Below are 16,697 nucleotides of genomic sequence, written 5' to 3'. Positions count from 1 at the left end.
AAATTTGCACTCTCAAAAGTCACCCAGAGGAACTCTACTTCACAATTCTCATCTGTATAAGAACGTGGTGAACTTTAACAGATTAATCGGTTAAATTTCAGATTTGCCATGTAGCCTATTACAAGATGTGCAAATATAATTTTAGATAAAGGGATTTAACTCAGATTTAATGTTTCAATAAGCATTAATTACAGACGACGTGCAACCATTTATTGACTAGCTTTTGAAAACATATCCGGAAATTAATAACGGACCTGTACACCTACTGCCATACATTTTTAAAGTATCGTAATTTTTCCATTCTTAAATAAGATTCTTATATTTTCTGTCTTAATACTTTAGACAGAACATTGTTTACCCTATAATTATGACACTTATTTTAGCCATATCTATTAGGCTATGTAAAATATTCTGCGTGTGTGCGCGCGTGTGTATGTGCGTGCGTGTGTGTGCTCGCGCTCTGCATTTCATCCACATCTGGGAATTCCGCACGTGCCTGGGAGACCAGTTATACACCTTCAGATGGGCACGTGCTTTCAATGCAGAGCAGCTCGTTCTAAAATACTTTTCCAGATTTTCCAATTGCGGTAAAAAAAAAAGCTGCCTGTGACCGTCAAAATTGTTTTTACAATGTCACCAGAAAATATAGTCTGAACCACCCTTTTTAAGCATAGAATTTTTATTGAATTGTTGTGGAACATAATCGTGGGCCGAGTATTTTGAGGATAACATATAAATCAGAATGACGTCACGACGGAATGTGACGCATGTCCTAGCGCAAGCCATGCCAACCAGCAACCCTCCGTCCACGAGGACAAACTGAAATGGAACACCAACAACACGAGGAAACAACAGTAATTATAGCTATGAGAATAATTATATTCATAATACAAAAAATAAAAAAGATTTGATGCTGAAAAGAATGACTATTGGGCCTAGGCCTACTATTAATAATTTGGAAAAACTGAATGCAGTTTAATTAATAGCATTAATAAGGAAAAATATTCCCTCCCCTTAAAATGATCATAACCAAAATATTTGTAATTAACGCTCAAGGACAGCAGATGTTCGTAGGCTCTTATATGCCATTCTACCAGAGCGTAAGAAAGCCGGTCATTCTTTCATCTGAACTTCCCCAAAAAGAGTCCTGGTAAGTCGGAGTATCCTGAATAGGTTATCCGGCTACTCATTCTATATGATTAATACCTGAATATGTCCGTAATTATCAACAGTAGTTTTATATTTGTCAATAGCCTCAAACGGTGGACTAAAAACAACAGCTATGGGCCGTAAAGAGCTCTTAACCGCTATAACTGCCCCTCAGACCGCTTCCAACACTAGCAACAGAAACTCTGAAATGTAACAATGAAATCGATTTTTTAAAAATGTGACAAAATACTTAGTAAGCATATAATCAACCGATTCCCGTTAAGTCACCGTTAGAAAAAGAAGGAGCCAGGGACTTGGCCTTTGCCAAGTAAAGTAAACAAATAAAACGTGATTAACGGCGAATCTGTCACCCTTCTGACCTCGAGCAATGGGTTGGTATGTCCATTAAAAATAGAGTTCGATAACCCTTTCATACCTCCACAAAGGGGTACTTCACAGTTTATGGCCGAGTTCTGGTAAAACTGTCGCCTGGGTTTCTACTTTTCGCATACAATAATTAGGCTAAGCACTTCGGAAGCGTATGCTATCCGTCCCTTTACTTGTCGTTTACATCGTTTACATAAGCTGGTTACATCAAACGTAACTCGTTAAAATGCAATATTTATTTTATTTGAGAAACATATACAGTCATTTACAAAACAATGATTAAAATTAGGAATGCATCAAGACACCGGATCTGCTCTGCATCATAACGCGTAGTCCCCTAACATCAATAAATAAATAGAATGGATTTCCCAGAAAAATGAAAACATTTATATAAATGTTTGCACAGGTATGAGCCAAGAAAGATAAAAAAAAATGAAGTCTTATAGTAAAAAATAAATCTTCGTTCACAGCCGAGAACGGAAATGGTGTTTCTTCACTTTCTTCATAAGAAAATTGGCCGTTGTGGGTCAAAGGTCATTCATGCGTATAGGCATGCGTGTTTGCCACATTCAAGAAACTATTTGGTACCAGGTCTGGAAGCGCAGGGTGTCGCGGTACAGCGAGGCCCGCGCGCTCAAATGCCGTGTCGGAACTTTTTCCGTAAGTGCTCCCATTCCCCCGTCCCTCTTTGGTTAAAATATTTCTTTGTTCTCCCCACCACCCACCCCTAAAAAGAAAAAAAAAAACACAGTTTGTACAATCCAGCGTCGGCCTCAGGAAACGCCTCCCAGAATAGGTAAGTGAAATCGATTGTCACCTAAGAAAACAATATCAATCAGTTGTGTCACACACGCAACCACAAGCTTGGTTCACCACTTAAAAACCAGGCTGTTTTTACCGTAAGTAAAAATTCAGTGGTAAAGGGGGGTTCTCTAGTGGCAGTTAAAAGACTACAATACAGCTAATGCAAGACGATTAACTCCGAATATGATGGGAACGATTTTTTGATAACTACGAACTCGTGTGAATGCGAAAACTGAAATGAAAGCATACCATGTTGCCCCCTAAGGCTCTACGAACGCTAGTGAGATGTTGACATGGACCACGCGCCCTCCATCCTCCACACCGAGAAGGCGTAGCTTAACCTCTCGTGAGCCGCGTAGTTGCAGCCGGCCGCTTTGGAGTCCAGCTCGTCACTCTGCAAAACCTGGCAGAGGAAGTCTATGTACCTGGCGGCGAGTTTTAACGTCTGGATTTTACTCAGTTTGTCCGACGGCAAAGTGGGGATTATTTCCCGCAAGGATGCGAAGGCTTCGTTCAGCGACTGCGTCCTCTGTCGCTCGCGCACGTTCGCCATGACTCTCTGCGCGTGAATGTCTTCGAAAGACTGTGGGCTGCTGCCGCTAGATTTCTTCGCCCTTTTCCCAGGGGTCGGGCTATCTGAATCCTCCCCGTTTTTCCTGCCTCTTCTCCTTTTCCTCCCCCTTCGCTTCGGCCGTCTCTCTGGCTCTTCCTCGCTGTTGGTTAGGCTGTCGTCGGGAGAAAGAGGAGAGCTGGATTCGTCCTGGTTCGTTTCTTCGAACATTGCTTCCAGACGCACGAGACAAGTACTTTTAACTATTTGAATTTATACGCAGCCTTCAGCCCGGGTGCTCACCTAAGAAGAATTAGGCAAAGTGCTCACACCCTGGCTTTGGGCCGTGGCGGCGCCTGTAACTTGTCGGAAACTTTGAGCGCACTTAAAGACTGGATAGAGAAATGTTTGGAGAGGGAGGCGATTGGCCAAGGAAGCGAACTACGCGAAACGAGGGGTGGGCGCGTCCAAGGAACTATCAAAAAAAAGTTTCCGTTATACAAGAATCAATTCTCTCGGAGGCGTCTGGAATCGGAGCCAAGAATATCATTGTAAAGAAAATATCATTTTTGAGTTGATTTTCAGTTTTACGCGTTCAGCCGAAAGTGGGTAAAAGAGGACACGGCGGCGGAAGTGAAGGTTTAAAGTGCCTCGAGCGTTTAAACCTGGGGGAAGGAAAAGCAGTTCATTTTATAGGGTTTCCTAAATCACAGCATGACTCATATTTGATGACATTTAAATTCTCCAGTCCGAAGCGGGATTTTTTTTTTTTTTTAAACATAAATTTTGATCAAATGTGTAAATTAAATTGACGTTTGAAGCCATGACAATCAGTCAGGTCTACACAATACAAATAAAAAATAAAATAAATACGCAAACCGTCCAATGAAAACAATCAGTAGCCTAACGTTTTACTTTTATACAACGTCATACCTAGTTACATTAAAGAGCTATCCAATTTGTTCATAAAATGACATTGTGCCAAACTCAACAGACCCTGATTGTCGCGTGCGCTCGCACTCAAGGTGCCTGAGGCAGGAGATTCCCGAGTGAGTGAGGAGTTCGGTGCCTGGGTCGGGGAAGGGAGTCGGTTCACCAGGGACTTGGGAGTGATGAGGCGCGGTACTGCGGCGCCTCGCGCTGTCTCCTGGCAAACACTCCCCTGCTAACTCATCGCAGGATACGCGAGGGGGGGGGGGGGGGGTTGTTACAACTTGGCCGTCACACACAATGTGATGGAAATGCCAGGAGGGACCCTTTCATCTGATAAGCGCGTCAGTGGAAATTAAAATTAATCACTGCCAGACACCCAGATTCCTCATTTGCATCATAAATAGACGGACTAGGAATGGGAGGCAGGAGCAGGACCGGAGGGCGCAGAAAGAGGCGCACTGCACGTGATGATGATTTTAATAAGCGTCCCTGCTTCGCCCATTCGGAGCCGTCTGGGTTTCCCGCGACGGCGCGGAAGGTGAGAACTGTTATTGCCTCGCGTGGGCGCCGTGCTGAAACGGGCTGCCCACCGAGAGCCGGGCGTTTATTTTCACACGTGACCAACTGGAAGCTCTGAAGCGCACCACAGCCTGCCCGCGGTCCTGACAGAGCGCTGCGAGTCTGGGCTCCGGAGTCCGGCTCCGATTTCAAGCTGCGGGGTGAACGACTCTCACGACACGTCACCGAAGCGGCCAAGGCTCGGACTGCGAGGCCAGAATGTTACACAAACATTACCTGGCGCGGGGGTGGGGTGGGATGGGGTGGGATGGCGGGCGGGGAGGGACTGCGTCCAAAGAAAACATATAAAACACTTTTAACTCTGAACGGATGCAGTTAAAGACTGTCTGATTTTCAAAATATCAGTCTCCAACCTTGTAACTTTAACACCGCCACAAATTGCACCCCAGGGCATTGAGTTTACGGCGCAGTTCCGGCTAACAAGAACCCCCTGGACCCGCAGCCCCGATTAAGAATTAAACGAGGTAAAATGTGCTGACTACATTTCCGCTCCGGGGCAGCCCCGCGCAGAGCTCCTGACACGGTCTCTCGGTACTTTCCACCCAGGTGTATGTAATACACAAATACATAACCCACAAATACAGCCAAATAATAACTAAATTAAACAATGAATGAAGGCATATATACACACACACCACCAGAGGGCGTACTTTCTCACACCACAGATTCAGTCATTGTCAGCCCTCTTGGCTTCTGTCCAGTAAACCAACCTGAAGCGGTGTTGCTTTCACGCTACTGCGCAGACTCCAGGTCTGGTTAGCCTGCCCAACAGCCCATTGGCCCGGAGGTCCAAAGCGCTGCCAGCATCCTATGTGACAGCAGGCCACGGTCGCAGAGAGTGCCCTGTGCCCCAAACTTGCCCTTAATCTCTCCAAAAACCAGGCTTTTATTTCCGCATAGCGCCCCTTACAAACTGGGCATCACACATGACTTCACATAAGACAACTTCAGGGGACGAGAAAGAGGGGGAAAATATGGGAAAATAGGAAAAGTTTTTAAAAAAATTTTTAAAAATGGGGGGGGTGATCCAGAACAGCCAAAAATGGATAAAAGAAGTGTGCTAAGCTGAAGACCAGGCGGGGCACTCATTGAAGAGGGGCGCAGGTAAAGAGTTCAGGGCTCCTCCTCTGGGGAAAGCCGGGCTCCACACACTCTGTTTATTTAGCTTCGTTTGCGCGTCCGTGCCAGCGGTGGGGAACCCCGCCGTCGTAGGTGGGCCACGTCTCCAAAAGACTGGACGAGCAGCGGCGCGGGTCTGCGGCCGACAGCTCAACGCTAAACCAGATAAATGCATCAGCTTCAGCCAAGCGTGCAGTCATCTGACGCTCTTTTGTGAAACGTTTACTCATCGCTTATGCAAAAGTGTTCCAGTGAATCTCTCATAAAACAGTCACATTATTGAACGTTTGGCTTAAATTCAAGAATTGCAGACATTTTAGTCATTGTGGGGTGGTTTTTTTTTTGGTAAAATTTTTTTTTTTTTTTTTCGTGCGCTAATATTAAAGTAGCTCAGTGTGCACAAGGCTGAAAGTCATGGTGGTTTCTGCGCTCAATCTGAGAAAGTCACTTCTGTTTTTGTTTTTTTTTTTCAGATTCTTACACATCGTCAGAGGTCAGCCCTGGTTAAAGAGCTAGGTCTGTGACTGATGGCCCCCCGGGGACACCCCTGCCCCCCCAGAGACACCCCCCCCCAGCACATCTATCAGTCCCCTCTGCACAGACACTTCTGTTTACATACGAAGAGCATGATCCAGTGGACCCACCCCCACTCTCTGCTAGGCCACACCCCCACAACCCCCCCCCCCCCCCCGCCACCCTCCGCTAGCCCACACCCCCCTCCCCCCGTGCCCCCATCTGGCCCTCTCCAGCTCGTCTGTGAGCAAACGCTATCAGACAAAATTAATTTCAAATGATAAACCGTTCAGATACCTCATTGATTAACAGCCTGGGAATTAAAATGGCTCGAGCCGTTGCCACAGTAACAGAGAACGGCTCCAGGAGGAAAGGAGGGGGGGGGTGGGGGTGACGGGAGGGGCCTGAGGCATGCTGGGTAACGGAATATTTGGACTGGGCATGCTCAGTCAGGTCCCTTTAGTCACCACTTCAGGAGGGGCTCTCCTGTGTGATTGGTTGGGTGTGCGGTGCCCCAACCTGCTGATGGTCATTAGGGTCTCCCGTCCCCCCCATCACACACACACACACACACACACACACGCACGCACACACACGCACACACACACACACACACACACACACACACACGCACACACACGTGCACACACACACACACACACACGCACGCACACACACACATATACGCGCATGCACACGCACACACACACAAACACGCACACACACACACGCACATATACGTGCATGTACATGCACACACACACACACGCACACACGCCACACACACACATACACATACGCGCATGCACACACGATACAGAGCCTCTCACATACAGGAACTAGAATACACTGACCTGTCCATCACCCTTTTACCCAGAAAAATGACATTGCATGAATTTAATTATCTAGAATTACCAAATAAAAGGTATAAAACTTCCTCTTTTTAAAGTATCTGATTTTGGTACTGAGGAGCTCAAACTAAACAATACATTTCTCAAGTTTGTATTAAAGTGCAAGCTATTATTATTATTATTATTATTATTATTATTATTATTAGTATTAAGTGTCACTATATCAACTCAACAGTAGTTTAAGTCACAAGAAATAAGTTCCCCAGATCAAAGCGTATTTGATTAAAATCAGACGCTTTCTGACAAATCCAGGTTTATAAATGTCGGATTGTATTCTCTCGTGAGTGGAAATGCATATTAGTACTCAAGTTGTAACAGTGAAAATAATTACAACGACAAAGGTCACACCAAAAACAACGGTTCTGAGATTACTATGGTGACGTTAACAAAAGAGACAACAAAACATCAATTGAGAACATGTTATTATGCGACGCAATTATGGATACGAAATTAATAATACTGTTTACAACTAATATTATTTAACACTTTATCAATTAGCTAATCAGCCGATAGGCGCGTTATTTTCCTCCAGCAGATCCGTCATAAAGGAGATGTACACTATGGCGAGTCTCAGAGTTTCGATCCGGGACAACCTCTTCTCGTAGGCGAAGGTGGGCACCTTCTTCCGCAGGTCATCGAAAGCCTCGTTCAGGCTGAACATCCGCCTCCGTTCCCTGATGTTCGCGGCCTGCCGCTGGACGGTGGTGATCACGCGCTTCCTCTTTGACCTCCCCGTGAGCGAGGCCGTGCCAAGCGCGGGCGTGTCGCCCGTCCGCGGATAGCCGCTCTGAGCGGAGCGCGTCGCCTCGTCTCCTCCGGGGATGGAGATGATATCCAAAAATCGGCCCCGCAAATCCGCGCTGTGCAGAGACGTGACCGAGTTAAGCTTTGCTGCCGGTTTTGGAGATAAATCTAGAAAGTGAACGTCACTGGCAAAGTCCAAAAGCGTAGGTTCCAAAAGCGTCCCTTGAATTTCCATTTTATTTTGAAATAATGAAAAATACTCAGGAGGACATGGGTAAATATTTGGGGGTCTTCAGAGGGAAACGATGGCGATGGGATTACTAGAATGGTTACACATAGCACTACGGAGGCACACCAAGTCTTTATAGTTCGTTAATGTCATAACGGGATTACGGACCGGTCAGGGAGCCAAATGATCCACCCGCCTTTATGGACGATGAAAGATTACGGCCGACGGTTTGCGTCGCGTAGAAATCGCCGACGCCGTTATTCAGCTGCGAAATCCTGTCAGAGCGAGGAAGTCAGGTCCTCTTGGCAAAGTTCCATGGGTCTTTTCCCGCTGTTTTAATGTCTCCAATTCGACTTCACGCGCTTTCATGTCTCCGGACGGAGCGAAAATCCCTTTAAAGAGGAATCCGAGTGAAAGTGACGGGGCAGCGCTGAGCAAGCGAAGGCTTTAACGGCGCTGCGCACAAGAGCCCTCGCGCTGACAAAGGGTCGCCGCGCGCTGTTTACTCAGTATCCTGGTGCAATGGGAACTAAATAATGAGAGTTCTATCACTTAAAAGAAGCCAGCGCTGACGACCAAATATAACATTCCCCCACAGTCACTATATTTGAGCCCCCTTTATTTTGCAAATCAGAGTAAACGACTGTCAGTTCCCAGGGCCGGAGACCCTTCCACCGCCCAAAAAACCCCATAAACTGGGGGTGTTTTTCAGAGAAACCGCGCGGGCCCTCCACACACATACAGGACAGCGTAAGAGCCAACGCAGGGCGGGGGGGTGGTCAGAACGTTGCTCAAGGGGTGTGACGGAATTGTGATCAAACTGGGACTGGAACCTAAATCCCTCCGGTTCAGACATCAGCACTACACTGGGGAATGTGTTGGGGCCTACAGGTTGTGATGGCGGTAAGTAAACCAGGTTTATGCTTTTAAAGGCTGTAATGGTAGTAAGGCAGGCAGGTTTTGTGCAGAGAGAGCAGATTGTGCTCTAACCTGATTTCACACAGGTAAGTAAAGTAGGTTTTTTGCAGAGCTGGTATTGCTCTAACCTGGTTTCACACAGGTAAGTACGGCAGGTGCTTTGTCAGACAGTGCTGACTGTGCTCTAACCTGGTTTCACACAGGTAAGTAAGGCAGGTGTTTCATCAGACAGTGCTGACTGTGCTCTAACCTGGTTTCACACAGGTAAGTAGGGCAGGTGTTTTGCAGAGAGCTGGTCGTGCTCTAACCTGGTTTCACAGGTAAGTAGGGCAGGTGTTTTGCAGAGAGCTGGTATTGCTCTAACCTGGTTTCACACAGGGAAGCTCTTCCTGTAAAGTGACACTAGAGCACAGAGAGCGCTTCGATTTCTATGGAAAGTAAACGGGCCCTTCAACGTCACGCCGGCTCGGAGCCATCTTTCCCAGGATGAATAAAGAGCCAAAGGAATGGTGTTATGCTATAGTCACAAAAAACCAATAAGATCAATTAAGAAGAATGGCCAACAAAAAAAAAAAAAAAAATTTTCACAATTTGGAGAAAATTAATTTGAGTCCAGGAGAGGGTGACCTCCACTGAAAACAAATGTAGTCACAGCTCTGAAAGGCCACATCACCCTGAGAGACCGTGCGCCGGACGGGAGGTAGCTGCTGCAGACGTGGGGCACCCAGGGAAGAATCCACCACAGAGCCATCAGAAACTCGGCCAAAGAGAAGGGGGTGTGTGGAGGATCTTTGCCCAGGAGCGCGGAGGATCTTTGCTCGGCCTGTGTTCCTGTCCACAGAGTAAACACGACGTGCGCATTCTCGCCGTCGTCAGCGGCGACGCTGAGAAAGCACAGCTGTACCGGGAGAATATGAGGTAATCCTGTGCACCCCAGTGGCTGCTGGGTAAATATTGATTTTAAATAAGAAATAAAACCCGGGAGACAATGACGGTGTTGGCTCAGACGCGGGACCTTTTCCAAACGGCGGCCCAGTCCCAGAATGCCTCTGTTCCTTCCATCCACTGCTCCTCTCCCGACCCTGCCGTTAGAAAACCCGCTAACGAATAACGTTTAGCCTTCCTGCTTCCAGAGGGCTAAGGAAGTGCCCTCTCGACACCGCTAAAAATCTCCGCCACCCAAAACCGCACCGTCAGCTGGCGGGGAGATGATCTAACAGCACGCAGGACTCATTACAGCCACTGCTATATCAGCAAATCAGATGTTCAGGGCACCGTTTCAGATGTGTGTAATCATACCCAAACTGAAAGGAGGGGCCTTGTTATAGGCCACATAGGCCTGCGATGCCCCGTCGCTGGAAAAAAACTTGACACGCTCTCAGATTTACGCCCTGTCCTGGGTTTGGGACCGTCTGCGTCCCCTCCTCGTGGATTTTTCCAGGGTTTGGACCGGATTGTTCCCCAAAAACTACAATAAATATGAAACTATGCTCCCAATCTCTGGGACACAATGGTTTTTACATGCTCCAAGTATCCCATAAATATTGCTGAAAATAGTCTTAGTGCACCATCTTTAAAATTTCCCTCCATAACTCTTGTGACAAAGGGCAAGGGCTTATGTCCTATCTAGCTGTTGATACATTAATTAAAGAATTTTTTGGATGATTTATTTCTGTCTCCCTTACCTGCACAACAGACTACCTAACTTAAGAGATTAATATAACGCTAGAAACACCAGAAAAAAACATCCATCTCTGGATTCCCAGTCGATGTGCTCCTGTTCACTTTCATCTAATGTTAAATTGCGATCTCAAAGCACAACTGCGCTTAAAAGGAAAACACCTTCAAAACACACATACGCTTTTATCGAATATTAAATCACGGTCTCAAAATGCCCTCACTTATTTGCATGTTATGCACAACAGATTCACACACAGAATAGCTGAACCGCAAAGACACGGACAGAACAGCGCCCCCAGCAGGCTCCCCAAGGCCAGCATGCTCTATGATTATCCCCCAGTGAGAAACACTGGATATTCAGTTCTACTTAATCACTTTTTTTGTATTTAAACTGTATCAGCTCCCTTTTATTTTGTGACCCAAAGAACCCTGTGCTTACTCTACCCTGCCCCCCACAAACCTTCCCAAACTGCACAAACACAGAGGCCCTCTCCACCCTCCCCTGCCCCCCTCCATCCCTCCCTCCCTGCCTTCCTCCCTCCCTCCTTTTCTACCCTCCCTGCCCCCCCTCACCTCCAAGCCGATCTCCAGCTCAGGGGCTCAAATAAACATTAGAGGGGTTAGGGCACTTATGCAGCTGAAACCCCAACCTGTGTACAAGTACACAAGTGTGTGTGTGTGTGTGTGTGTGTGTGTGTGTAAGTGTGTGAGTGAGTGTATGTGTGTGTGTGTGTGTATGTGTGAGTGAGTGTATGTGTGTGTGTGTGTGTGTGTGTGCATGTACCCACACTACCCAAGCACCATCACCCCACAACACCACCCAAACACCATCACCCCACTACACCACCCAAACACCGTCACCCCTCAACACCACCCAAACACCATCACCCCACTACACCACCCAAACACCGTCACCCCTCAACACCACCCAAACACCATCACCCCACTACACCACCCAAACACCGTCACCCCTCAACACCACCCAAACACCATCACCCCTCAATACCACACCACCCACTCACCCCACCAAAATGAAGTCACCCCACACCACCCAAATACAGTAACCCCTCAACACCACCCAAACACTGTCACCCCACTACACCACCCAAACACCATCATCCCACAATACCACCCACTCACACCAGTACACCACCCAAACACCGTCACCACACAATACCACCCACTCACCCCACTACACAACCCAGTCACCCCACTACACAGCCCAAACACAGTAACTGCACAATACCACCCACTCACACCACACCACCCAAACACCAACACCCCACTACACCACACCACCAAAATGAAGTCACCCCACACCACCCAAATACAGTAACCCCGCTGTAACTCCACCCAGTGACCCCACTGTAACACTAACCAGTCACCCCACTACACCACCCACAGTCACTCCACTACCCCACCCAAACAGTCATCCTGCAGTAACACGACCCAGAATAGGAAAGAAAACATGCAATTCCTTACAGACCTGTGATATTACTTAACCCTGTGCATCACTATTTATTACCCACTTATATCTCACCTCCATGCCACTTGTAGCAAAGCCAAGCTGCACTGTTACTGCAGTAGCAGGAGCTACTGCTGCCCCCTGCTGGAACAACAAAAGACCTACACACACATTCCACAAAAGCCAGGCAATGCATAATAAAGTATTTTATTACAATTTTACAGTTTGTCTCATAAATTCAGTCAGTATGCTGGACCAGCTCACAGTGAGTTTGTTCATAATTCACAGGACTGTGCTGCAGAAAATCCCGACTGACCTGCAGCCAAGCCAGCGCGCGTCAGTCTGCTCCCCTCCCACCAGCCACAAGCCCTGTTTTTATTGGCTGCTTCTCTTGTTTTTCTTCTGCTTCTTCTTCTTCGGTTCAGATTCCTCAAGGCTGTTGCTGAGCTCCGCCCCTTCCTCTTGCTCCTCCCTCTTCTTCCTCTTCCTGCTGCCCTTGTCGCTCTGGTAACCCCTGGAGTCGCTGATGTGGAACTCCACCGGAGAGTTCTGCTGCAGCTCCTGCTGCACCTCCTCCTGCGCCTCCTCCTCCTCCTCCTTCCTCTTTTTCTTCTTCTTTTTCTTCTTCTTGCCGTCGCCGTGCCCATTCATGTTCACGTCCACGTCCACCAAGGCTGTGCCTGCATCCGTCTCCACGGCAACGAACTCACCTGCAGTCGTTTCTTCCGTCGCCGTGGAAACTCCAGCCGAATCGTTTGCCGGGTTTTTGTGCTTTTTCTTCTTCTTAGCGGTTGTTTCTTCGGGCGGTTCCTCTGTAAGCTCCGCCCCGTTGGCCACGCCCACTGCAGCGAGAGTCTGTGTACTGCAGAACACAAACGGACGTCACAGAGGAAAAGGGTCACCTGTAACACACCTGCACACTGTACAGAGATTAACTAAAATACACTACCACTGCCATTTATTCTGTGGGTCCCTGTATATACCTCTACATACAGCAGACTGTGCTGTACCTGTATATACCTGTACAGGTTTGTACCAGTATGTACCTGTCCCCATACACCTGTACAGATCTATACCAGTTGTACCTTGTACTCATACACCTGTACAGATCTATACTAGTTTGTACCTGTACACATACACCTATACAGATCTATACCAGTTTGTACATGTACACATACACTTGTACAGGTTTGTACCATTATGTACCTGTACACATACACCTGTACAGATCTATACCAGTATACACCTGTACAGGTTTGTACCAGTATGTACCTGTACATATCTATACCAGTATATACCAGTACAGGTTTGTACCTGTATGTACCTGTACAGATTTGTACCAGTATGTACCTGTACAGGTTTGTACCTGAACACATACACCTGTACAGGTTTGTACCTGTGTCTGTTCAGCCTCCCTCTGATGAGCAGGACCCCTGCAGTGTCAGCGTCCAGCTGGGACACCTGGAACTCCAGGGCGGAGCCAACACTCAGCCCCGCCTGCTGCCACGCCTCCTGAGACACCTGCGGGGGCCTGGGCACGGAGGCGTTGAAGCAGCCGTGCACCACGCAGCCCACGTGACTCACGCCAACTTTATTTATAACACCCTGGAGACGGACACAAACAAACGCGTCTCAGCGCTTTGATTCTGGCCGACACAAGAACGCGCATTTCGTTGACGCTATGCATACATATTAGATAAACACCCCGTTTTATTACACACATTCATTTAAAAAACTGAGACGCGGATATATATCACATGACAGAATACATACAGACAGGTTCTGTCCTCGTTTGGGCTGGAAGATCACAAACATCGCTTCAATGTTCATGTGGATGAATCCGTTATCATCGTAAATGTCTCCGTATTGTCCGATAACTTTGATGTTGTCATAGGCCAAAGGAACCCCTTTCAAACTGAAAAAGAACAAAAACATGGATTCATTAACTGCTATATATATAGGTTACTACAGAGACCGCTAACACGGAGCGCAGCTGCACAAAACAGGGACATTCCCCGGCGGACCGACACCGGTCCAGAACAACGGCAGGATCCGCTGGCTTTCACGGTTACTAATATAATGGAAGCAGTTTCCACAGTTAACTGACACCACCTGGTTTCTGACCGTTTGCTTATTTCATATGAAGCCAAAAAGCAACGGAAACCTGTGGCTCAGCAGGACCAGAGCTGGTCTACATCACCAAGCGGAATGATTATAAACGCGCACTGTTTACCATATGAAAAGACACTTACAGAACAGCCCCCATAAAATCCCAACTGGTAATTCACCACAAAACCTTAACAGCTGGCCACATATAATCAAACTGTTTAAATAGTATCTCTCCGTTACCTAGACAAATCTGTTTCGGCGGTATTCTTGCTACATGAAAATTGCACTTTAGGTACTAGCAATACAGCAGTCTTGCCGTTTTCAAAAATAATTCACCGTTTTATTTTATACTTCGAGGTTCAGTCTTCCCTAGGAAAGTCAAGGGGAGAAACCAGAGTATAACGAGTAAGCGAGTTACTCGTTATAACTAATCCGTTAAGCACAGCCAGCAGCCTTGAACTACTGCTCTGCAGACTGCTGTTGTTTTTAACGGGCTGTGTATTCGTAATAAAGGCTTTAAGCTTTCAAATGATATCCAGGCTGGTTCCGGGTAAAAAAAATTAGATAGCTACAATTTGCTAGCTAGCAAACTAGACAATATTCCTCATGAGTTGTGGCTAAAAGAACATCCAAGGAAAACTTTACCAGGAAAGTTTGCATGTTAGTGCAACGTGCTGCCAACAGGTAGCCAGTTAACTTACGCTAGAAAGCGAGCTAACAGGCTTCTTCGCGACTTGTAGTTTCTGATTTGGCTAACGCAGCTAATAGTATTAAAGCACAGGTCACACACCTTTCGGAGTACTTCAGGAGTTCTGCGTTCAGTTGCTCCTGAATTCCGCTCCTTTTCTTTCGCAGGTAGAGAGGCGACAGCGCGACGTGTCTCCGGTGGCTTTCCACGACCAGGCACGAGTACGGCGCGTCCACAAGCTTGCAGGCGTCCGCAAAAGACGGTATCAAACACGGCACTGCGCTCTTATCTCCCGCCGGGGTACAACTTTGCTTAAGCGTTGAGGTACAATTTTCAGTTGACATTTTCCCACTTTCGCAGTCCTCAGCCACTGGTTCCAGGTTCGCCATGCTGCTGCTGAGAAGTACGGCAATGTGCTGGAGCGCTGTAAGGACGGACGTATCCGCGTTTCAACCTGAACCTCTGAGTGATAGCGCCGCCACGTGGAAAGGAGGACTTATGACCCGACTAAACTCGAGAGATTGAACAGTTATTCTGCTGAATTTGAGAATTTATCAGCACTGTGACCCAGATCATAACCCCAATCTTCACCAGGACAATAAAATCTGCAGCTCCTGCAGTGGGTGCCAGTGAGATGACTGTAATGCGCATTAGGATTGGGCTAAAGAACCAGAGAGTACAGTGGACTGCAGTGGAGCGAGAGGTGAATTGATGCTTGTGTTTGTTATTATTTTAATACTTACAGATTCTTTAAACATGTTAAAATTTGTGCGTAACATGGCGATATTCTGAGAGGGTCTGTGGGCCCAGTAATGGTTTAGTTAAATAATAAACTCTTTGGTTCATCATTAGGGCTGCAGTGATTGCCCGGGGTCACATTTTCCCAAATAAATCTGAATTTTAAAAAATGGTCTTCGTGCTGCGCGTTCGCGTGTTCAGGCAGGGCGCCAGCCGGCAGATGACGCGGTGATGTATGGTGACGCCGTGTCTGAGTCAGCGCGAACCGCGACGCTTTCTGCCGTAGTAATCCGTTTCTCTGCTCACCGGGACCCCCCCCCCCCCCCTCTGTTTGACGCAAGCAGATGCGCTAATGAACTATTGATCAAAATGGATAACTATTCAACGACCGCAGGTGTGTTTATAGAAGCTCAGTAATGGACAGACTGAAATGCTCTGTAATGGCGGTGAATGTCTGTTTTAGCATCATATTTCCAGGTATTGGGTGAGTCAGTTTGCCAAGACGCAGCAGTGGAGTGAGTTAAAATGTATATATTTGGACGCCTTCACATGTTATCAATTTAACAGATGTCTTTAACCAGCACATCTTACAGCATAGAGCATGATTAAGTAATTTTATAAGCAGCATTACAGATGCAAAACAGATGGGTGTACTGATATATGTTAAAAACTACATTTTATGGTAAAAGTAATAAACACTGCTGTGATAAACGTTTGTTTTCCTGGAGCTCTGGAACCACCAGGCTGTTAAACTGGTGGAAAAGCACTGATCTGTACCAAAACAGCTGAGTCATATACCCAAGGAAATAATACGGATTCAGATTGCAATGTGGTCTGTGATTCACAGTAAGACTAGACAGCTTTGCAAATTGTGCAGGATATTTTGTATCAAGGCCAGACAGATTCTAACAGTCCCAGATTATTAATGTTACATAATTAGTTTTCTGCCTGGACACTTTGCCTCTACAGTGTACACTTGTGCAGTATAAATGCATGTTTGTGTTGCTGAAACGCATTCGCTGTGCCCCTCTCTGGACTTAAACTCGCAGCCCTCAGATGCTGTGGTATTGACACTCACAGCCGACATCTTCAGTTTCCACTCCTGTGACATTCACTTCACAGAAAAATTCCCCTCCTGGAAACTACTGGTTTGAAGGTTTAAAAAGCATAAAATCAACAAA

General features: G+C 46.9%; 3 protein-coding genes across 3 annotated transcripts; all 3 read right to left on the bottom strand.

The window, feature by feature from the left end:
* Nucleotides 1-1,409: 1,409 nt before the first annotated feature.
* On the bottom strand, nt 1,410-3,557 carry LOC118234418 (twist-related protein-like). The gene is made up of 2 exons (XM_035430935.1): nt 2,590-3,557; nt 1,410-2,353 (listed from the first exon to the last, which is right to left on the bottom strand). Exon 1 carries the CDS (start codon nt 3,119-3,121, stop codon nt 2,618-2,620), a length of 504 nt encoding a protein of 167 aa, XP_035286826.1. The 5' UTR covers nt 3,122-3,557; the 3' UTR covers nt 1,410-2,353; nt 2,590-2,617.
* A 3,555-nt stretch (nt 3,558-7,112) lies between these two features.
* On the bottom strand, nt 7,113-8,987 carry LOC118234419 (pancreas transcription factor 1 subunit alpha). Its single transcript, XM_035430936.1, has one exon. The coding sequence runs from the start codon at nt 7,922-7,924 to the stop codon at nt 7,448-7,450; it is 477 nt and encodes a 158-aa protein (XP_035286827.1). The 5' UTR covers nt 7,925-8,987; the 3' UTR covers nt 7,113-7,447.
* Nucleotides 8,988-12,170: 3,183 nt separating this feature from the next.
* Nucleotides 12,171-15,221, bottom strand: polr1f (RNA polymerase I subunit F). The gene is made up of 4 exons (XM_035430934.1): nt 14,881-15,221; nt 13,755-13,896; nt 13,378-13,586; nt 12,171-12,843 (listed from the first exon to the last, which is right to left on the bottom strand). Exons 1-4 carry the CDS (start codon nt 15,165-15,167, stop codon nt 12,357-12,359), a joined length of 1,125 nt encoding a protein of 374 aa, XP_035286825.1. The 5' UTR covers nt 15,168-15,221; the 3' UTR covers nt 12,171-12,356.
* Between the last annotated feature and the right edge of the window lie 1,476 nt (nt 15,222-16,697).

Source organism: Anguilla anguilla, chromosome 8 (assembly GCF_013347855.1).
Source record: "Anguilla anguilla isolate fAngAng1 chromosome 8, fAngAng1.pri, whole genome shotgun sequence".
Classification (NCBI taxonomy): Eukaryota; Metazoa; Chordata; class Actinopteri; order Anguilliformes; family Anguillidae; genus Anguilla; species Anguilla anguilla.
This window is presented reverse-complemented; position numbering and strand designations above follow the sequence as displayed.

Excerpts from the sequence above, each read along its gene's own strand:
- LOC118234418 (XM_035430935.1), bottom strand. The coding sequence starts at position 3,121 with ATGTTCGAAGAAACGAACCAGGACGAATCCAGCTCTCCTCTTTCTCCC.
- LOC118234419 (XM_035430936.1), bottom strand. The coding sequence starts at position 7,924 with ATGGAAATTCAAGGGACGCTTTTGGAACCTACGCTTTTGGACTTTGCC.
- polr1f (XM_035430934.1), bottom strand. The coding sequence starts at position 15,167 with ATGGCGAACCTGGAACCAGTGGCTGAGGACTGCGAAAGTGGGAAAATG. Across the intron at positions 13,897-14,880 it reads CTCCTGAAGTACTCCGAAAG|TTTGAAAGGGGTTCCTTTGG; the intron begins GTGTGTGACCTG and ends GTTCTTTTTCAG. Across the intron at positions 13,587-13,754 it reads AACGAGGACAGAACCTGTCT|GGTGTTATAAATAAAGTTGG; the intron begins GTATGTATTCTG and ends GTCCGTCTCCAG.